Source organism: Neovison vison, chromosome 2, assembly GCF_020171115.1.
Source record: "Neovison vison isolate M4711 chromosome 2, ASM_NN_V1, whole genome shotgun sequence".
NCBI lineage: Eukaryota > Metazoa > Chordata > Mammalia > Carnivora > Mustelidae > Neogale > Neogale vison.
This window is the reverse complement of record NC_058092.1, coordinates 108092839-108116731: the sequence shown is the minus strand read 5'-3', so window position 1 is coordinate 108116731 and position 23893 is coordinate 108092839. Positions and strand designations below refer to the sequence as shown.

General features: G+C 39.1%; 1 protein-coding gene across 1 annotated transcript in view; it reads right to left on the bottom strand.

Moving 5' to 3' along the window:
- SNX27 (sorting nexin 27) overlaps positions 1-23893 on the bottom strand; it is a 65963-nt gene that overhangs the window by 4418 nt on the left and 37652 nt on the right. Inside the window, exons 3-11 of the mRNA XM_044239241.1 lie at positions 22670-22862; positions 20624-20688; positions 19223-19327; positions 13074-13152; positions 10879-11042; positions 8792-8881; positions 1214-1363; positions 781-909; positions 283-342 (exon numbers count right to left, since the gene is read on the bottom strand). Of these exons, the coding sequence (XP_044095176.1) occupies positions 283-342; positions 781-909; positions 1214-1363; positions 8792-8881; positions 10879-11042; positions 13074-13152; positions 19223-19327; positions 20624-20688; positions 22670-22862 (1035 nt within the window). The remainder of the gene's footprint in view (positions 1-282; positions 343-780; positions 910-1213; positions 1364-8791; positions 8882-10878; positions 11043-13073; positions 13153-19222; positions 19328-20623; positions 20689-22669; positions 22863-23893) is intronic.

Genomic DNA, 23893 nt, shown 5'->3' with positions numbered 1-23893 from the left:
AAAAACAAAACCACAGCAGAGGAGGGTCCGGTCCAGGAAGTCATGGGAGATGGAATAGCTGACATCCAATGGCTACCCACTAGACAAGGGAGGAAGCAGGGCTTCCTCTGCACAGTCCATTCAGCATCCAAAGCCTGAAAGAATAACCTCTCTAGAAGAATAAACAGTCTCTAATATTCCTTTAAAGACTAAGATGGAGGTGAAGGTCCCAGGTATTTGGCCATAGGCCTATCATTTTAAACAAACAGATGAAAAAGTCAATTCAAGATTGTTTAGAATTACCTCTTTTCTCCACTTGAGCTCACAGAACACCCTCTCGAAGCATTCATGCATGTAATTAAACTGAAAAACAAAAACAAAATAGCAACACTGACTTCTCAAGATTAGGCATCACAGGGCCACACCTTTGAACTCCTGCCCTCCTTTTACTGCACATCCCAAACTTGCTCAGCCTAGAGGAAAAACCTGCAAGCATCACCAAAACAAACAAACAAAAAACTAACCCAAATGAACAAAATAAAACAAAATAAAAACAAACAAAAAACCCCCAGGCCTGGTTCATCTACTATTCTCTGGCTCCTTCTAGTGGTAATTGTGAGTCAAATGGGATGTGAAACTGCCAATCCTAGTTAGTCCTCCAGGAAAGACAGGAAGACACCTGGGGCTCTAGGATTCAAAAGACAACTGCTACCTCTACAGCTCTCCCCATTTATGCATTCAGCTTGAGAACTTCAAACACAATCTACTTTCTCCAAGACTGTTTCCCTGTCTACCACTCACGTATGGTGTGAAGATTTTAACCCATCGAGGCTTCTTCTCTCCTCGGGCATATTCAAAGCAGAAGGCCATTCCTTCTTCATCTGTATCCCATCGCTGCATCTCGTCCCATTCAAACGCGATTACCTGGTTCTAAACAACCGAGAGTAAGAGTGTAAGTCCAAGAATGCTGGAGAGTATAGCTAGGATGGTTCTGAACCAGACAGCAGAAGTGAAAGGAGTGAGATGTCTGGATCATTTAAAAGACTTTGACCGAAGCGTCAGAGTTAGTAGCCAGAAAGGTAAGGATTAGTGTGGATCCAGTGCTGATTTACCTACCCCATCAAAATAGCTTTGATTTCACCTCCCCTCCCAACAGGAACTAAACCCCAGCAAGTAAGTGAGCAACAGTGTCAATTCTAGTGCTCCTAGCTGCAGCCCCATGCTGAACTGTCACCTCCAGCTGTCCTTCTTCAGTGCAGGCATGCAGTTTAAAGTGCGTGATGCTGATGGCTGTGATGACATGTCCCTTCCTCCTGGAGTCACAGGCACAGTGGGGGAAGATGATTTCATTGTAGCCCTCACAAGTCCTTAGCATGTTGAGGTACTAAAAAAAAAAAGGAAGGCAAAAACAGTGTTACTATGGTACTGACCCACCACGAAGAACTGCTGGTATGACACCAGAGAAAGAACAAGGAGAATCCTCTCACCCAGCAACCTGAAGCCCAGGCTCTGGTCTCATAACCAGCACTAAGAAGAGCCAGACTCCTAAACTAATTCTTTGTTCCACTTCCAACTCCTGCTTCTTTGTTCCACCTCCATATGGCCAATCCCACCTCCTTTCTCTACCTTACTGGTACACAAATGGAGCCAGAACTCACAATGCCATTAAGTCTGCCTCTCCTTTCACCTGCCTCCAGGACGGGAATCAAACCCATCTGCATGATTAAGGAAAGGGAGCTGATATCTCCTTCCAAATCAAAAGTTATAAGGACCTCCATGAGGAGGAGAGTAAGCTACCCCAAATCTCATGCTCATAACATGTTTTAAAAAAAAAAAAAAAAAAAAGATTTTATTTATTTATTTGACAGAGAGAGATCACAAGTAGGCAGAGAGGCAGGCAGAGAGAGGAGGAAGCAGGCTCCCCGCTGAGCAGAGAGCCCGATGCGGGACTCGATCCCAGGACCCTGAGATCATGACCTGAGCCGAAGGCGGCGGCCCAACCCACTGAGCCACCCAGGCGCCCCATACTCGTAACATGTTGAAGCTGAGAGAGACACTGTTAAAGCTAGACCCAGAGTCTCCCACAGGAGACTTCCTTAAGATCACAGGTGGCACAGTCCACACTAGAAGCCAGGTTTAATTTCTTGGCCACCGGTCCTTTCTCTGTTGCCAACTAGTCCCCAAATCAGTGCCACCATCCCCTGGTCTCCAGTACCTATGCCTCCTTAAAAAGCACATGGACCAAATGAGTGGCATATACAACCCTTCAAGGTACAGTGCTATGAGACTGACTCAGAAAGGACTCCCAACTCAGCTCTTTGTCCTTTCCCCTCTACAATAAAGACTGGCTTCTCTTTCACTGAACACATTATTTTGAGTTTGGAGGGGAGAGTAAAAGATGAGTGGGAAGGAGAATAGAAGAGAAATAGGGAAAAGATGATTAAAAAAAAAAAAGATGCATGGACTCTGACCCAGTTTCCTCTCAGGGACTGACTAGAAAATAAGCAAAGAGCCTTGAGTCCCCACACACAGAAAGGAGCACACTGGGGACATGCAGGGAATGCTGGAAGGAAGACAAAAGCACAGCACACTAGCTGATCTGCACTAGATCAGCTAGTAGCCTTCTGCCTAAGAGAGAAGAGACAAAGGGGCCTAAGCACAAAAAGGGTCCTGAGCAACCTGTAGTTCTGGTACCAATGAACGGCACCCAAGACCATCACTACTACCCCCGAGACTGTCTGGGAAGACTTTAAGGCCCAAAGAAATAAAATCAAACTACATGCTCCCTTCCATACTTTGTATTTATTTCTGTTTAGGTAAAATAATGGCAACTTCAAAGAGGGAAAATTATAGGGGCGCCTGGGTGGCTCAGTGGGTTAAGCCGCTGCCTTCGGCTCAGGTCATGATCTCAGGGTCCTGGGATCGAGTCCCGCATCGGGCTCTCTGCTCAGCAGGGAGCCTGCTTCCCTCTCTCTCTGCCTGCCTCTCCATCTACTTGTGATTTCTCTCTGTCAAATGAATAAATAAAATCTTTAAAAAAAAATTAAAAAAAGAGGGAAAATTATAAAATGACAGCAAGAACACAGCGACAGGACGTGCCACAATATCTGATTTGCATTTTTCTTTTCTCATTTCTCCTTCCTTTTATCACCTTACTCCATCCCCCTATTTCATCATCCTTCCTGTACTAGTGATAAAAGTAGATACTGCCTGGCCCTGCCATTAGCACTATGAGCAAAAAGATATCTCTGGCCACTAAACTTTGGTATATAAGACGGACAGTGCCATGGAATAAAACTCTTCTGAGATTTTAAGCAGATACAAAGGTTGGGACAGGAAGCAGTACAAAGAGAAGTCAAGAGCCTGGGCCCAGACTACCCTGTGCTTGTATCCTGGCTCTATCACTTCCTAACTATGTCACCTTTGGCAAGGTACTTGCACTCCAGCAAATTACTAAATCCCAGGGGCCTTAGTTTCCTCTCTTGTGAAAAGGGATATAGTAATAGCACCTACATCACACAGTTATTTGTGACCATTAAAGTATTTAGCATAGTACTCAGTACATAATTAGGTATTTAATAAATGACAGCTTAAAAAATAATTTTAAAGGCTCCATTATCCTTAGCCAGAGGGCTCAACTATTTTCCCTCTCAGGAATGCCCTGTGAAATGATGTATATGGTACTCTTTTTTTAAATTTTATTTTTTATGTATTTATTTATTAATTAAATTATTTGTATATATTACTCTTAAAAACTCCAGGGGAGGGCGCCTGGGTGGTTCAGTGGGTTAAGCCTCTGCCTTCGGCTCAGGTCATGATCTCAGGGTCCTGGGAGAGTCCCTCATAGGGCTCTCTGCTCAGCAGAGGGCTTGCTTCCCCCTCTCTCTCTGCCTGCCTCTCTGCCTACTTGTGATTTCTCTGTGTGTCAAATAAATAAATAAAATATTAAAAAAGGGACGCCTGGGTGGCTCAGTTGGTTGGACGACTGCCTTCGGCTCAGGGCGTGATCCTGGAGTCCCGGGATCGAGTCCCACATCGGGCTCCCAGCTCCATGGGGAGTCTGCTTCGCTCTCTGACCTTCTCCTCGCTCATGCTCTCTCTCACTGTCTCTCTCTCAAATAAATAAATAAATAAAATCTTTAAAAAAAAAAATTAATAAAATATTAAAAAAAAAAAAACAACAACTCCAGGGGAAGAAAGCATATGTGTGAGACAGATGAAACATGAACGGCAGAAAAGTGGAAGTTTGCTGGAACTGGATAACGAGTACATGGAGGCTAAATGTATGATTCTTCTAACTTCTTTACATATTTGAAATTTCCTAAAGTATTAAAGGGAAAAAGAAGAGTACCCTGCAAGCAGGCCTGCAAGTGCTCAATTCATGGCATCCTAACACAGTCATGGGGGAGTCCGTCAGCTCAGTAAGCAGCACATTCTGCTCAAAGGTGCTTAGAACCTCTGTAAATGCTGGAAGGTGTCACGCAGCATTGGGACTGGTTCTGTTCATGTCCTTTACTGAAAGAGCCTTACATGTAACACAGCTGCTGAGACCTCTCTTTGAGAGACACCACTACTGTTTTAAAAATATTTCTGCCATATTCCTAATAGGGAGCTTTATTTTATTAAAAAGAAAAACATGTAGACAAAGGGAGGGATTAGGAAAAGACATCAGATGAAGCCTGGAGCTGTGCATCCCCTAAACTCTCTTTCCGTGACTTTGTGTAAGTCACTCTGCCTGGGGGCTTCGCCTCTGCCATCTGGAAATAAAAGACACTGCTGCCAGCTTCTTTGCTCTGCTATAGGGAAAAACATACACTTTGAAGACAGGCTGAAATAGGTTCAAATTCTAGTTCCACTTCTGACAAGCTAAGTGATATTAGTAAGAATCAGACTCCACTTCTCCATACACCTCCATGGTTATAAGGAGGAAATGAGAATGTACATATTGTGCCTAGGACAGTACCGGGACACTCTGTGCCCCTCTCTCTCACCTTCAAATCAAAATGCTCATTTATCCCTCCAAATTTAAGAATGTAGTCCTTGAAAGCAAAGGACCTTTAGGGGACTTTCTAATGGCATTAAGTTCTGAAAATAGCCTGAATGGAAACGAAGGGCATCTGTGGTCTTGGTGTGATGACAGAGGTTAAGTGTCATGTGGGAAATACAAGGTTTTCAGAGATTCTCAGATCAGGTAGTATTTCTCAACTTTAAATCTCTACACTCTTAGATTTGCACAAAGTATAAAGATATGAGCTGTCCTCTGTATTTGGAAAATAAGGGAACTTACAGAATGTTTAAGAATTTTGGAGTCAAGAGTGTACTTAATAGCTGGCAATCCAAATATTCCCATTTTATAGAAAAGAAACTAAAACCTTGAAGTTTGTTGAAGATCTCACAATGATTTGGCAACTAATAGTAGTGATGTGGCCTAATCTTGGGACAATCAACCATATTAAGTTATTATCAAGACACATGGGCTCAGAAGGGCCCATCCCAGTTGGAAGATTCAATGTACTGAACATGACCACTGGGTAGGCTAATTACTTTGAACACTAATACTTGAATACATGAAATTATACTTGAATAAAATTCACACTTTTCAAACTTCGGTGGGACTTCATTTAAAATCTAGTTGCAATATTATAGGGCTAGTACTTGCTTGTGGCGCTAGGTTTTTAAGACAATAGAATTCCATAAATGTTTGAACATATCTTATACTCAATTCCAATGATCCAAGGGGATCAACTGTACTCAAGGTTTGTTGTTGCTGTTTAAGATTCATTTCTTTATTTGAGGAGGGGAGGGAGAGAGAGAGAAAGCACACACACAGGAAAGCTGGGAGGGAGGGGCAGACCCAGAGGGAGTGAGAGTCCTAACCCACAAAGGGCTCGATCTCGTGACCCTGAGATCATGACCTGAGCTGAACACAAGATGCTTAATCAACTGAGCCACCCAATCCCCCCTATTTTCCAGTTCTTAACTGAGTGATCACAAGATAAAAATTTGAGTCTAAAAGTAATTTTGTAATACATTACCAAGCTTGTTAGATTCAGATCTTTTATATTTTGCCATAGGACAATCCAAATCTCTTCATGTATTTTTAGCACCTTCTACTGTGCCTGCCACACAAATGATAATCAACAAATATTTGTTGTTGAATGCATAAATGGAAGACATTGTGTCTCGAGTACTACATGTGCAAAGAAACAATATGTATTCCATACTGGAATTATCAGAAGCCCTTATGAAATTACTTTGATTTGTTGCCTTTGGCAAAGGCAAAGAAGTACTTCAGAGGATGATGGTCCTTTAGTACTTGCTCCTTTTCACCAAAAAGATGCAGATGTGTTGGTCAGAATCACAAATTAATATAGAGAAGACAATGCCATGATCCTAAAGAACAGGTAGAAATCGAGGTGGGTTTTTTTGTTTTTTTTTTAAGATTTTACTTATTTATTTGAGAGACAGAGCAGGGGGAGCGTCAGAGGGAGAGGGAGAAACAGACTCCCCACTGAGCACAGAGCCAGAACCTGGCGGTGGGGTGGGCGGGGAGGGCTGGCTCAACCCCAGGACCCCAAGACCGAGGCCTAAGCAGAAATCAGATACTCAACCAACTGAGCCACCCAGGTGCCCCAAAATCGAATATCCTGTTTCTCACATAGTAAAATTCCCTTTACCAAAATTCTGCCAAGAATTAGTTCTGTTTAAAAGATTTTTGTATTGTCTATTTTAGCCTGTTGGTATGTAGAGCACTGGTAAATGGTTCCCTGATCTCTGGCAGTTTTCTAAGGCAAACAGATTTATTATTTTTTTCAGATAAGCAATAAAATAACTAGCCCCGCTAGATAATAAGATTATGGGCTGAGTTCAATGGCTGACTTATTTGTATACTTATTCCAACCTGTTAGTTTAGAAAGAGAATATTCCCTCAGGAAAAAAGTGCACACACAGAGAGTACAAAAGAAATTCAGTGACCTATCAGCATCATCACTAAAGTAACTGTCTGGAGTGAAAGATCATCAAAGATAACTGTCTTGAGTGAAATCATGAAAAACTGTAATGGGAAAACTTTCAACAATATCTGAATTTGCAAAAAAGAAATTTTAAAATTCTGTAAGTGAAATTTTATATAAGCGTTCTTTACAAATTTTACTTTTGACAATTTCCAACCCTGTTATGGCAGGTGCAAACTGAAAGCTCATTTTAAAACATTTAAGGAGGGGTGCCTGGGTGGCTCAGTTATTAAGCATCTGGCTTTGACTCAGGTCATGATCCCAGGTTCTTGGGACTGAACCCCACATCCGGCTCCCTGCTCTGCGGGAAGCCTGCTTTCCCTCTCCCACTCCCCAGCTTGTGTTCCTGTTCTCACTGTCTCTCTGTCAAATAAATAAATAAATAAGATCTTTAAAATAAGTAAGTAAATAAATAAAAATAAAACACGTAAGGAATACTATAGCTAGCTCCTCTCTAACAGAACTTTCTGTGACGATCAAAATGTTTTGTATCTGAGCTGTCCAACATGGTAGGTACTAGCCATATGTGGCCACTCAACACTTGCAATGAGAACAGTGCACCTGAGGAATCGAATTTTACATTTTATTTAATTTAAATGAGTTTAAAATTAAATTTAAATAGCTACATGAGGTTAGCAGCTATTGAATCAAACAGCACAGGCCCAAGATATCACGCTAACAAAAGGCACCACTGAGCATACATGTTTTAAGCCACTGCAGAGAAGGAAATTATAAAAACAAATAATTTTCCAATTGCTAAATCATAAATAAAATCATTTTAAAAACATTTATTTGAGGGGTGCCTGGGCGGCTCAGTTGGTTAAGCAGCTGCCTTTGGCTCAGGTCATGATTCCAGGGTCCTGGGATTGAGCCTCGTGTGGGGCTCCCTGCTCAGTGGAGAGAGCCTGCTTCTCCTTCTCCCTCTGCCTGTCACTCTGCCTAGTTATGCTGTCTATCTCTCTGTCAAATAAATAAAATCTTTAAAAACAACAACCACCCAAAAAAACATTTATTTGAGAGAGGGAGCCCACGCACATGAGCATGCAGGCGCGTTGAGGAGGGTCAGAGGGAGAGGGAGAAAAACGATCTCAAGCAGCCGCCCTGCTGAGTGCAGAGCCCTATGCAGGGCTTGATCTCACGACCCTGAGATCACAACCTGAGCCAAAATTTAAAAATTTTTAAAAATTTCTAGTGTTAAAAATCTAAATATCAACTCTCTGAGAACTGATATTTACATATTAAATGTTTTACACATCTTTTGTTTCAGAAGTTTTTATCAAAAAAGAATACTGTTGGGGCACCTGGGTGCCCCAGTGGTGCCCCAGTGGGTGCCCCCTGGGTGGCTCAGTGGGTTAAAGCCTCTGCCTTTGGCTCAGGTCATGATCCCAGGGTCCTGGGATCGAGCCCCGCATCGGGTATTCTGCTCCATGGAGAGCCTGCTTCCTCCTCTCTCTCTGCCTCTCTCTCTGCCTGCCTCTTTGCCTACTTGTGATCTCTGTCAAATAAATAAATAAAATATTAAAAAAAAAAAAAGAATACTGTTTGGGTTTGGTTATTGTCAATAATAATGTTAAATACCCACACATAGCAAAATACCCTCTTATATGCTAAATGGAGGAACAAATATGAAGGAGGACCCTCATAGTTACATAAGGTCTATATCCCCCTCCTTTTTTTTCTTTTTTTAATTAATTAAGCCACTGACCAGTTGCAACATCTTTCAAAAATGACTGGAATAACAGGTTTAAGAGATAAGAACGAGCATTTTATATAAAGAGATTATGGGAACATAAACCTACCATGACCATTTTCCTTTGTTCATACAGCTTCTGTAATTGGTAGGACTTTTCCTCTGCTTTGATGTAACCCTTTTTCACATCATCAACAGCCTGTCACCAAAACAAGGGAAGGGAAGAAAGGAACATCAAAGTCATTATCAAGCACATTCTTGACAAAAGTAAAGAGATACAGATTCGTTTTCAGAACAACTCTTATCCACTTGAACCATCATCATCATCACCAGTGAACTCTGCCACAAGGATATATTTATTGGACTAAAGTAGCATTTAAAGAGTGCCCAGTAGGTGCTTAGAATTGTTCTAGGCACATGAGGGATCTTGTTTTTCCTGTTAAGAGATTTAAATTGCAGTTCATTTATACAGGTTGAAGCAATTAGAGAATGCTGAAAGATAGTATATAATTGTTAAAGGTAACAATGAAATAGCAAAGATGTATGGTATAGAGAGTAAGTGATACACAGTAAGAACAGCAGAGTTTTTTGTTAATTATAATTATCAGGGAAGCCTTGGTTGGACCCCGAATGTTAGGATGAACAGAAAAAACTACAAACAGAAGTCAGGAAACAGGAATGCATCTGAGCTTAAATATATTCAGGAGACAGATCTGCCTGATTTAAATAAAGGGTACATGTCAGGGGACAACAAAATATAATGCTGGATGGGTAAGTTAACAGATTATGAAGGACCCCAGAAAACAGGCACAGAAATTTAGAGTTAAGTACAGCTCTAAGGACTACTGGAGCGAAAATAAGCAATAAAAAATTGTGTTATTTTTAAAAGACAGACTGATTTATACATGAGTGCCAAATGAACCAAGCTACAAAGAGGATGAAATAAGGGAGACTGATGAGGTTATGGTGCTTTAAGCATGAATTGAAACAAGACTGTAAACTAGGGTGGTAGCAACTGGAAGACAGGAAGTGATAAATCTGAGACCATACATGGAGAAAAGTCCCCAACAGGACTTGATACATGCATGAAGGTACTTAAATATAAGTGCTTACTCTCAACTACTCCTGGTTCAGCTATCTGAAACATGTATCCCCTTCCCAACCTCATTCTACCCCAAGAAAAACTTTAAAAATCTAAGAGAAGGGAATATTCATCTTTGAGAGAGGAAACAAAGGAGGGAAAAGAACAAACAATCACTTGTTCAGGGCATTAGAATCCAACCTCAGTGATTTGCTCTACGGACGACTTTTGTAGGCACCAGCCTGGGGCCACTTGAACCTTCACCAGAAGACTGCTTATTTCTTTAAGGTAAAAATCATTCCCCATAGCCATTTAAGGGAAAATATTTACATAACACAATGAGTTCAGAGTTGAAGTCAAGAAACTAGTTTAATTTCTAGCTCTGTCACCTAGCAAAGTATGCTTGATATGCGTATGCAGGGGTATGCAGTGGGAATGCAGGAGGAAATGGGAGCTAGGGTCTCATCTTCTATAGCGGGAAATTAAGAGATACTGCTTGAATCTGAAAATTCAAGTACAGGAATGTAACTAAGTCATAAAAGAGATATAGGAGTAAATATAAAACAAAACAAACAACAAAAAAAAGGTAAAGGAGGGGTGAAAATGGTTGTCTAAAAGAAGCAGAGATAAACGTAAGTGGAGTACCTGATATTTTTCATAATAACCTTTGTAGAACTATTTGAGCTTTAAACTCTATATGTGTAATTTTGATGAAAAGTTTTTTAATAGGTACATAGCCACATATGCTCATTTCTTGTTTTTAAAAAAATAGTAATAAATTTATCTTAATTCCAGGACATCTTTACTTCTTTAACTTAATTATCTTCTGTTAAACGGGATAGAACTTTTTATTTTTTAACTTTTTTAAAAGATTTTTTTAAGTAATCTCTACATCCAACATGGGGCTCGAACTCACAACCTGAATATCAAGAGTTAGCATCTTCTACTGACTGAGTCAACCAGTTGCCCCATGATAGAACATTCTAAAAATATAACTTAACTAAGATCCAGGAGGCAAAGCAGTTTATCAAGAATTCACACTGGATTGGCAAATTACATACTACATATAAGCAGAAAAAGAAATCAGGCCTTTCTGGGAAGATCAATTCACCTACCTGATGAAAAAAGTAGGTAACAGCAAGGTCATTGTCATTTAAGAGGATTTCTTCTTCTGTGGTAAAAAGCCACTTTCGAATGGTTAGGCAGGTGCCTGGCACAGCTGATGTGTAATTCTGGACGTAGAGTTTATGAGGAAATTCATTAGGTGCCAGCTTACGTACTGAAGAGAAAGTAAAAAAAAAAAAAAAAGGGAGAGAAAGAAAGCTGAAGTGAAATGATACATAAGGAATTTCCTCAGGACAACTGTGTAAGATCAAGAGTGGTGGCAGGCTAGGGGCGCCTGGGTGGCTCAGTTGTTAAGCGTCTGCCTTTGGCTCAGGTCATGATCCCAGGGTCCTAGGATCAAGCCCTGCATTGGGTTCTCTGCTCAGCGGGGAGCCTGCTTCCTCCTCTCTCTCTCTGCCTGCCTCTATGCCTGCTTGTGCTCTCTGTCTGTCAAATAAATAAATAAAATCTTAAAAAAAAAAAAAAAAAGGAGTGGCAGGCTATCCTTAACCAGAATACTGGTTTACAACCATCAACGAGCTCTGCTATGGGACCACAAAATAAACATTTCTCTAGCCAAATCTATCCCTTCTAACTATGACTATGGCCAATCGAGTCTCAAATTGACAGAAATCTATCACTTGTATGGCATGCCCTTGAGTTAACATGTTGACTGTGCAGACAGCATTTATTCCAAACTCAAACTATCTTATCCATTACCTGGCAAGTTACCGCAATGTCCACGGACATCTTTAAAGCAAGCCTTACCCACCCAGCTATGGTACATTCAGAGTTTCCCATGTGGCAATTCTCAATGAACTGCTTCTATTGTTAAGAGCTGAAAGCCTCTCCCTACTACTCTAAGACATCCATCAAAGTGAAAAGCATCTTCCCAGTAATGTTTCTTCCTCTTCCCAACAAGGCACAGCAGGATAAAACACTATCGTGTTTAATTTCTATGTTACTTTTCTTTGGAAAGGTTCAGACTTTTCTTCTCTTGATGTTTACCTGACTTTCTAACACTGCAAAAAGAGAGATCTTGTATTTCCCATTTTATTTGTTAACTAAAGTTTAGAAAAAAATAGTAAGATTAGAATCCAAGTGCCCTGGTTCCCTAGTAATCCTCTGCAACATTTATATCTGCCTAGTTAGACCACAGGGAGTTGGGAAGATGAAGAATAATAAGGAGATAGCTGCTTCGGGGGGAATCGACCTTGTTATACCCCGACCAGGGATGGCAAGGCGACCCAAACCTACCAAACTCTCCCCCTTTCTGGAGGAGGAAGGTGGGATCAGTCAATATTATCTGTCATTTCTGGCCTTAGCCCCATATATATATGATGTAGAAAGACCATAAACTGTAGGAAATCTATGTCATCAACAGCAAGCACTTGGCACCGGGGTGGCTCAGTTGGTTAACCGACTGCCTTTGGCTCAGGTCATGATCCTGGAGTCCCAGGATCGAATCCTGAATTGGGCTGCTCCTGGCTCCACAGGGAGTCTGCTTCTCCCTCTGACCTTCTTCCCTCTCATGCTCTCTCTCATAAATAAATAAATACATACATACATACATACATACATAAATTCATTCTTTGGGGAGGGGAGCACTCAGACTTCCTCCCCTTTGTGATCTCAATGCAACCAATGTGACCACCATCCCTAGCTTTTATAAAATAACATATGAGAAACTTCCTGTCAACATGCAATAAAATTTCCTAGAAAAAGAATATCTATTTACACGGAAAATTAAATACATGCATTAAAGCAAAGGTTTTTAAGCAATGTATCTCTTTCTAACTCCTGAAAATAGAAAGCTATTCTTAATTACCTACAAAAAGCAGAGAAGTACACTAAAACAAGTTGTGGCTAAATCGACTATCCCTCTTTTTGGCTACTTCACTGGAATATATTAATTTTGAAACTCTGATTTTTAAAAATGCCATGAAGTATCAGTGCTAGGTATAAGTAAGCTGTATTTACAAAAGAGGAAAAAGGATCAGTGATCAGACACCCTTTTGACTTGGACTTAATAGGATCTGCCTAGTCTGCTTCTGCAAGACAGTCCTCATGAGTGGGATCTCCCCTTCTGCAAGCTCTTATTCTCTAGGCAAACCATTTCAGTCTGACAGCTTCTGGGAGCTTTAGTTTGATAGAATTAGAATAAAATACCCTCAAACAAAATTTAAATAAACCAACTGGCACTTACCAAAGGAATGATTGATCACTTCAAATAAGGCAAAGTAATTCACTGTCGTACTGTCCATGCCAACCTTTGCTGCAATAGCCTATAGTGTAAACAGGATAGACTCATTTTAGGGTAACTAAATCAGACAATACTATGGGAAAAGACAGGTATGTCCCCCATGTGCAATGGGGGAGAAGGGAGGAGTTTTGCCATCTTGGTTTCACATAAACTAAATACATAGTCTATAGCTATTCTTCTTTGTATGTATGTCAACATGCACTCATACACACATATGTATGAAATGAAAGGCGAAAAAAACCTGTATCTGACCCAAAGAGCTATGATCTCTAAATATGAGTCTTCCCCTTCCACTTCAAGCTAATAATAATCTCTCCTTAAATATCTTTTCTCTCTGAAATATGACTTCATCCCACGAAGGTCTTTTTTAACACCACTTGTAAGTCATGTGCTTGATAAGAACAGGTCTTAAGAAGAAAATAAATTCTTAAATATCCACTCTCACACATTTAACCTACAAAATCTGTATCTTTGGTTCTTGGGCTTAAAATAGTTTGACAATTTTGTTCATGCTTCAAAATTATTCTTATTTATTTTTTGGAGGATCCATGCCTCCGCCTGGGGACCTCCATTTTCTAAGCATTATCACCGTGAATATCCACATGAAAACAATAGAATGTTGGAACAACAGAGGCATATTAAACAAGTATTAGGGGATGCCTGGGTGGCTCAGTCAGTTAGGCGTCTTTGCTAACTTCGGCTCCGGTCATGATCCCAGGCTCCTGGGATTGAATCCGACATCAGGCTCCTTGCTCAGCGAATAGCCTGCTTCTCCCTCTGCCTGCTGCTCTCCCTGCTTGTGTTCTCTCTCTAGCAAATAAATAAAATCTTTAAAAAACAAAACAAAAACAAGTATCAGTCCTTCTTTCTAGGAGCTCATAGGACAAAAAACAATTGAAAAACTCCATGTGTAAATAAATGAAAACTGAAATTACAAACAGAAGACAACAAAACTGAAAAAACACAAAATAGTACCACAAGATCAATCTCAATATAAATACTAACAAAACTGTTAAATATTAGAGTCTCAGTAAGCCAAATATCCTTCTTCCCATATCAAATTATATCCTTCTTCCCATATCCTACTCACATTATCAAACCTAAGCTCATCCCTGATGTGAGACAGAAACTGGAGATTATAAATGTTCTAAGTCACCATTCTATACTGCACTGAACAGAAACTGAAATGCTTTCAAAATTTAGAAAATGGCTCACAGCTACAAGTCTCGGGAGGAGACTTGTGCCAAAAAAAGAAGAAAAGTGCCAAAAAAAAAAAAAAGGGCAAGTAATTGGCCTTGCTAGAGAAATACTAGAAAACAAAACAAAGAATACAAAACAAGGGCGCCTGGGTGGCTCAGTGGGTTGAGCCGCTGCCTTCGGCTCAGGTCATGATCTCAGAGTCCTGAGATCGAGTCCCGCATCGGGCTCTCTGCTCGGCAGGGAGCCTGCTTCCTCCTCTCTCTCTCTCTGCCTGCCTCTCTGCCTACTTGTGATCTCTCTCTGTCAAATAAATAAATAAAATCTTTAAAAAAAAAAAAAAAAGAATACAAAACAAAACCAGCAACTTGTAAAAATAACATTTTCCTTGCAATCACTGCATCATGCTGTAATCTCAGAAATATATATCCTTTGTCATGGTATATAGTACATGAGTAAATGTATGAGAAAGAGATTTATTTCTTTGCTACAAAGGAAAAATAAACATTAATATCCAGAAACCTTGTCTCCCTGAAAGTCTTGATCAAATCAGGATTAAAGATAAACAAAAAGGGGGGTACCTGAGTGGCTCAGTGGGTTAAAGATAAACAAAAAGCCCCACATCGGGCTCTCTGCTCAGCGGGGAGACTGCTTCCCCCTCTCTCTCTGCCTGCCTCTCTGCCTACTTGTGATCTCTGTCAAATAAATAAAATTTTTTAAAAAAAGGATAAAAGTAAGGATTATATCTAGCACCCAGATCATAACCTTTAAATATAACTTCTCAGAATAGAGAACCCAGAAACGGACCCTCAACTCTATGGTCAACTAATCTTCAAAAAGCAGGAAAGAATATCCAATGGAAAAAAGACACGTCTCCTCAACAAATGGCGTTGGGGTTTTGGGAAATTGGATAGCCACATGCAAAAGAATAAAACTGAACCATTCTCTACACCATACACAAAGATAAACTCAAAATGGATGAAAGACCTAAATGTGAGACAAGAATCCATCAAAATCCTAGAGCAGAACACAGACAGCAACCTCTTTGAACTTGGCTGCAGCAACTTCTTGCTACAGATATCTCCAAAGGTAAGGGAAACAAAAGCCAAAATGAACTACTGGGACTTCATCAAGATAAAAGCTTTTGCACAGCAAAGGAAACAGCTGACAAACCCAAAAAGACAACTGACAGAATGGGAGAAGAAATTCACAAATATATTGCCAGATAAAGGGCTAGTATCCAAAATCTATAAAGAACTTATCAAACTCAGGTGCCTGGGTGGCTCAGTGGGTTAAGCCTCTGCCTTTGACTCAGATCCTGGGATCAAGTCCCACATCAGGCTCTCTGCTCAGCTGGGGGCCTGCTTCCCCTCCCCCCTCTCTGCCTGCCTCTCTGCCTACTTGTGATCTCTCTCTGTGTCAAATAAATAAATAAAATCTTTAAATAACAACAAAAAAGAACTTATCAAATTCAACACCCAAAAACCAAATAATCCAGTCAAGAAATGGGCAGAAGATATGAACAGACATGTCTTCGAAGAAGACATACAAAGGGCCAACAGACACATGAAAAAAATGCTCAACATTGCTTGGCATCAAAACCACAGTGAGATACCACCTCACACCAGTCAGAATGGCAAAAATTAACAAGTCAGGAAACAACAAATGTTGGCAAGGATGCAGAGAAAGGGGAACCCTCTGACACTGTTGGTGGGAATGCAAACTGATGCAGCCACTCTGGAAAACAGTACGGAGGTTCCTCAAAAAAGTTAAAAGTAGAGCTACCCTATGACCCAGCAACTGCACTCCTAATACTCCTAAGTATTTATCCCAGAGATATAAATGTAGTGATCTGAAGGGGTACCTGCACCCCAATGTTTATAGCATCAATGTTCACAATAGCCAAACTATGGAAAGAGACCGATGTCCACTGACAGATAAATGGATAAAAAAGATGTGATGTATATGTATATATACATACATACACATACATATATACATATACGTATATGTATATGTGTATATATATATATGTATGTGTATATGTGTATATGTATATACATAATGGAATATTACTCAGCCATCAAACAGAATGAAATCTTACTATTTGCAATGACGTGGATGGAATTATTATGCTAAGCAAAATAAGTCAGTCAAAGAAAGATAATTACCATACGATTTCACTTATATGTGGATAAAACAGAGGATCATAGGTGAAGGGAGGGAAAAATAAAATAAGATGAAATCAGAGACGGAGACAAACTGTAAGAGACTCTTAACTAAGGAAACAAACAGGGTTGTTGGAAGGGAGGTGGGTTGGCAAATGGGGTAACTGGGTGATGGCCATTAAGGACGGCACATAATGTAATGAGCACTGGGTGTTATATAAACTGACGAGTCACTGAACACTACCTCTAAAACTAATAATACACTATATGTTAATTAATTGAATTTAAATTAAATTAATGTGTGTGTGTATGTGTGTGTGTGTGTGTATATATATATATATATATATATATATATATATATAATTTCACTGATTATGAAACCAGGACTCCTGAGGAAAGTGGCTGATTCTAAATCTAGGATGAGAAATATACAAAGATGAGACCAGAACATCTTGTATCAAAAAGCAAGAATGTTATTATAAACAAGTAAGTTGCATCAAAAGAATACAGAAGCAGACATGAAGGAGCTTCCACTGGCCAAAACTGGAACAATCTGAGCATCAAAGATAATATATGTTAAATTATATTAAATAACCTAAAACCCCATGATAATAAAATTAAATTACATTTAAAAATAAAATAAAACAAAATAATTATTTCACTGGCCCTCACTGGAATCAACTAGGACACCAATTCTTTACTCTGAAAATTGGCAATAAAAAAATTCAATATTGGGGTGCCTGGGTGGCTCAGTGGTTTAAGCCTCTGCCTTCGGCTCAGGTCATGATCTCAGGGTCCTGGGATCGAGCCCCACGTCGGGCTCTCTGCTCAGCAGGGAGCCTGCTTCCCCCTTCTCTCTCTCTCTGCCTGCCTCTCTGCCTACTTGTGATCTCTCTCTATCAAATAAATAATCTATAAAAAATCATTAAAAAAAAATTAAAAAAAAGAATTCAATATTTATTCTCCCTTTTCTATAAACTACATTTTAGGGTAACTACATAGCCCTAGTTAAGGACAAGTTCTTTACAGAAGAAGCCTACCTAATATGAAGAAATGACATAATTAGAAAACTAGTACTTTGTAACCCTTAATGAAATCAGTGGTTAAGGCAGCAATCACCGATGATACATTCATCTAATTATGTATCACTGGGAAATTTTACAGTAGAGGGCCCAGGTCACCACCACCTCAACCTACTGATTAATCTAGTATCACAAAAAGTGGGATAACAAGATATTGTGTAACTTCTGTTGAAAGCAAAAGGAGATATATATATATATATATACACATATATGTATATGTATATATATATTTGTTTTATAAGAATACTTCACAATTGGTGATACATAGATATCTATCTATAGAAAAATCTATCTATTTATAGATAGATTTTTCTATAGATAGATATCTATGTATCACCAATTGTGAAGTATCCTTATAAAACAAAGCTGAACCTGAACCTAATCGAACCTCTAGAGCAAACTTCAATTTACATAAAATGTAAGGAGAAGATAGACATATTAAATGACACAGATAAAAAACAAACAAAAAGATAAACTCAGAATGTGGGACACTGTACACCACAGACCTAATTTCTGCAATAAATCAGTAACATGGAAATTAAAAGTTGGAGAAGGGAAGGGAGATTGCTTTATATTAAAACAAACATAAAAACCAAACCTTGTTTAGATTCAGATTCTTTTTTTAAAGATTTTATTTATTTGTCACAGAGAGATATCACAAGTAGGCAGAGAGGTAAGCAGAGAGAGAGGAGGAAGCAGGCTCCCTGCTAAGCAGAGAGCCCAATGTGGGGCTCGATCCCATGACCCTGAGATCATGACCTGAGCCGAAGGCAGAGGCTTAACCCACTGAGCCATCCAGGCAACCCTAGATTCAAATTTTAACAAACCAACTACAAAAAATCATCTCCATAGAGTTGGGAAAATTTGACTATGGATTTGTTATTAGTTAATGCCAAGGAAATACTGTTAATTTTTTAGACCTGATAATGGCTTTGTGTTTATATAAGAAGAATGTCCTTTTTTTTTTTTTAAGAGATTTATACTGAAATATACACAGGTCCAATAAAATGGAATTTGCTTTAAAATATTTAAACAAAGGGGCACCTGGGTGGCTCAGTCAGTTAAGCACCTGCCTTTGACTCAGGTCATGATCCCAGGGTCCTGGGATTGAGCCCTGCATCAGGCTCCCTGCTCAGTTAGGGAGTCTGCTTCTTGCCTTTCCTCTCCCTCTGCCCCTCCTCCCCCTGCCTGTGTTTTCTCTCTCTGTTTCAAATAAATAAAATCTTTTTTAAAAAATTAAACAAAGGAAAAGGAAAAAAGGATATATAATACAAACGTGGCAAAATCCTGATGATTATTAAATATAGATAGAAAAATGGAGGATCACTGTATTGTTCTGTTTTCATGTATGTTAAAGTTTTTTACAATTAAAAAGAAGGGGTGGGCTAATCACAACTACTAGGTAGTTACCTACAGTAGGTAACTGTAGGTAGGAAACTGTGACAGTAGGTAACTGTACCCTTCCTTCAAGGGGGGCAAACTATTTTCACATTAATAATAACATCAACAAGAGTACCTAACATTTAATAAACTCATTATATGCCAGGTAGTTCAAGCACTTTATATGTATTATTAACTCATTTAATCTATCTTCCTTAGCTTTATACCATCCAATACTGAGTCTACATGTTCAAGTTTAACTTACCTGATATACTTGGTCTGTAGTACTGTTCTTTTTAACCCTGACTGTAACTGTTGCTCCATCTGGTAGTGCTACTCTCAGCTCTACGTCGGAGACACCATTATAGTTCTGGGGGAAAAGACAAAGAGATAGAATTTATGACCCAGCATATCCTCACTCTCCTTCCAACATGTTAGCTAAACAACAAACCTTAACATGTGATAGAAAACAAGTTCCAATGAAAAGGGGTAAAAAGAAACCTTAAAGTCAATACATTTTACAAGTCAGAAAGCTGACTTCAGGCTGCAGCAGAAGTTCACCTTTAAGATGAACAGGGAGGAAAGAAACATGTTAAAGCTAGTATGTTCACATTTCAAAACAGAACACTTGTGTGAAGCAGTCTAGGTCAAACACAGTTGAGATTTTTGGCTTACTTCCAAAATTCAGAACTCACAAGTGAGAAAAGAGAACCACTAAACCCAGTAGTTTTGACAAACTTTCTCTGGATTTAAATGGTTAAGCATGCTAGATTGGTTCAAGTCGTATCTTAAGTTCCTTTCCAAACCCTGAAGTAATCCTAACACCTTTGACAGGAAAAATGGATGAAACGCAGGAATCTGAGTTAGTATAATGCCCAATTTTCTTCTAGAGAAGAGTACACAATTCTTATCCCTTAATTTAAAAGATCCTTCTTTCTTATTGCTTTTGATGATTAATATAGTCTTCTAACAGATTTTTTTTTTTTTAAAGTAGGCTCCATGCCCAGTGTGGGGCCCAACTCCGGGCTTGAACTCATGATGCTGACATCAAGACTTGAGCTGATATCAAGAGTTTGATGCTTAGCCAACTGACCCACCCAGGTACCCCTCCTCTAACACATTTCTGACTTTCTAAGTTTTATTAGAGAGAAACAACTATTTAAGAGCAGGTGGATTTTCGTTTACCACTTAAAAAATATTCATCATCTAAAACCATCCTAAGTATTACTTCATTGTAAGCCCTTGTCGGAAAGAAACTTATTTCTAGTTGGGAAAAAAAAGACATATACATAAAAAATAATTAGCAGATAAAACACCATTTAATATAGCAGCATTACTTATTCATTCTTCTACTCCATTAATACTTATTAAGCACCTACAATATGCCTGACATTATGGTAAGGCACAGGGAATAGAAAGATGACCAAGATTTAACTCTTGTTCTGGAGTTCTACTGCATGGTGACCAGAGTTAACAATACTATACTGTTTTATCTGAATTTTGCTAGGAGGGTAGATCTTGAAAGATAAGCAGGGTACAGAAGAAAGAGAAGCTGAAAAAACACTCATTTGGAGAATTTATGGCAATTCAATCTATAACCAATATCTTTGTTCTCCCCCACAAGGAGTCAAGGGGTAAATAGTCACTGAAGGGATTCTTCACCTACCTCATCTGATTCTGATAGGAATTCCTGCATGATGTCACTCTCACCAATGACTCGTATTGAGCACACTGTAGAAAATAAAAATAGAATCTGGCATGAGATTCTAAAATCAAGACTTTATTTATTTTTTAAAGATTTTATTTGTTTATTTGACAGAGAGAGATCACAAGTAGGCAGAGAAGCAGGCAGAGAGAGAGAAGGGAGGAAGCAGGCTCCCTGCTGAGCAGAGAGCCCAACGTGGGGCTCGATCCCAGAACCCTGGGATCATGACCTGAGCCGAAGGCAGAGGCTTTAACCCTCTGAGCCACCCAGGTGTCCCTAAAAATCAAGACTTTAAAGTCAGGAACATATCAAGGTTTAAGCATAAATCATGAGTAGCAGGCAATGCAGAGGAGGTATGCCATTCCTGACGTATGACATGTTAAGGCACAACAAATATTCTTATAAATATGAACTACAACAGAGGAATAATAGGATGCTCAAAGATGTAGCTTGCTGATGGGGCACCTGGGGGGCTCAGATGGTTAAGTGGCTATCTTCAGCTCGGGTCATGATCCCAGAGTCATGGGATCAAGCCCCGCATTGGGCTCCCTGCTCAGCGGAGAGGCTGCCTCTCCCTCTCCCTCTGCCTGCCACTCTGCCTACTTGTGCTCTTTCTCTCTCTGTCAGATAAATAAATAAAATCTTTTAAAAATGATGTAGCTTGCTAAAAATATTAAACATGGCCAAAGGAAGTCACCCAAAACCAGAGAAAGTTTAGTAAATTTAACTTTGCAATCACATGTGAACTAAGAACAAGACAATAGAGCAAGGATAAGGTCAATTAGGAATAAAGCAAATATGAAAGGAAAAAAGACTACTTCGCTTAGGAACCAGGCCAGTCAGAGAACCTTAAGAACTTAAAACTACTTCGGAAAAAATGGGTAGGTAATTAAGTAGTAAGCTCAGCACACCTTCTCATCTCACTAACTTTAGCTTCAAACCAACCAAAAAAAAAAAAAGGAAAAGGAAAGAAAAAGAGGAAGGAAGGAAAGCAGGTAAGTAGTTGTCTAAATCTAAGTTAATTTCCTGACACTCTCATGAGGATGTTAAGTTATATGGATGATTTTACTTCATTTTATTTAAAAAAATGTATACCCTTTTTCATTTCCCGAGGGCTGTGTTTAGAGGCCATTCCATGTTAGAAAAAAGCTAAAAACAGATGAGGGAGTCTCACTAACTTCTACAGGGGAAACAGTTTTTTCTTCAGGGATAAGGCTCTCTACAAAAGTTTAAAAATATTCAATTAGGCCAATTAGTTCTTATACAAGGACATAGAATTAATAAATATCATGTAAGACCATTATTCTATTAAATTAGTATTTTCAAAAAGGCCTGTTGCACAACTGGGAAATTACGTAACTCCGTATTATAAGGATCTCTTCTCTGAGCCACCAGAATGAACTATCTTATTCTGGAAATCTGGGTCATTTCTCCTTATCTTTCCAGATAAGCAAATGTTTCAGCACCCACATCTCAGACTTCTGATACACTACTTGGAAGTCCTGAGATAACAAGTAGGTTTCAATACTTTAACCTATAACCTACTTAGAGCAACAGGACCTTAGATTACCTACAACTTTGCACCTGTAAGAGGAAAAGGAGTTTTCAAGTATGATTTGCCAGTGAACTGAGAATCATTTTAATAAAAATGTTTTAAGTATGGCCTGTTTAGTTCTGAAGTCAACTCAGCATGTTGATGAGTCTGTCTGTGTTTGCTGGCAAATAACGTTAACCCTATAATACAGGTCCCTAATGCATCAAAAACGAATTATGTATTTTTCTGTTGTTAAGTCCTCACCAAGTCAATGAAATGACAATTAATCCTTGCGCTGGACATTTCAGTCTGAGCTTCAAAGCTCAGATCACTCAACATCAATGGTCAGAGAAATGTGATTTACTTTCACTACTGAGTTTCGGGGAACTTAGCTATGGAGTTTAAGAGTTGCAACACATACCCACCAGACTCCATGTCTACTTAAGAGAGTAGAGTTTAGTAGGCCAGCTTACCCTTTTCTAGATATTCTTCCAACCCCCGACGTCGGGCATCTAGTTGTTGTTCTGACAAAGAGAATGGCCACTTCCCTGGAAGTCGGGGAAATGTAAAGTTGGCAAACTCTCTCTTCAGGTTCTGGTGTAGGATGGCAAACTCCCGGTACCGCTTAGAACACAGCTGCCTCCCTGCCATATAAACATTGTATACCTGGTGAGGGGAAAGAACAAAAAAAAAAAAAAAAAAAAAAACACAAAAAAAAGCCTACTTACTACAAATTAAATCACAGAATCATCTAAAGTCAAGCTCAGACAGATGCTGGTGAGGTATATTCTGCTACGTACTTAACAGAGAATATGTTCATGGTCACTGTAAAATAAGGCTTACTTTTAATAAACATGTCAGAAATGATAGGTACAACAGAGTGCTACTCCTTTCAAGCAGCCCATGACCTTATTTTTGCTATTAAAATTACCTCCAACACATTGTTTTAAATATCTTCAAAGGCAATTATCAGCTTTAAAGAGTGGATTTTATTTTCAGAAAGTTAAGTCATTCAAAGTCAATGTGGTAAATCTAGCGAATGAACAAGCAAGTAAATTTGGAGATTTATAAAGTGAGGGTTGACTAGAAAGCAATGTGACTGTTATTTGTGTGTGGCCCAAACTTCAAAGGAAGTTCCAAAAATTATGTAATAGTAGCATTTTGTTAGTAAAATGTTTTTGTTGCAAAAACTACTTTCCCAAAGTCAGGTAACTTTAGTTTTGTTCTTCCTTCTATCATTAAAACAGGGCTAACAAAAAGTTGAAGAATAAACATATTCTAAGGACCACCTTGTAATTACGAAGAGTTAATAATCCTCATGAAGAAATGGTTAGAGACTTTTGTCTATTGTTCATAGATACATGCCAAGCTTCTAGAACAGAGTGTGGAACAGAGCAGGCACTCAGTAAATATCTGATTACAAAATAAATGGATATATGTGAAATTCTTGACTATGTACCCTCATAAAGGAAAGTGATAGAACATGCAACCCAAAAACATCTAATAATCCAAGTTACTTTGTATTCTCAGAACATAACAAATGAGGCAGAGACGGAAAAACTGGCCCCAAATCACATTAACTGGTTTTGCAAAAATCATTACAAATTTTAAACGTGCACAAAACAGATCTACTCATGGAATCACGAGTTAATCACTGAGAGTGTATAGGCCAAAGCCTTTCCTTCAAAGCTCAAGAT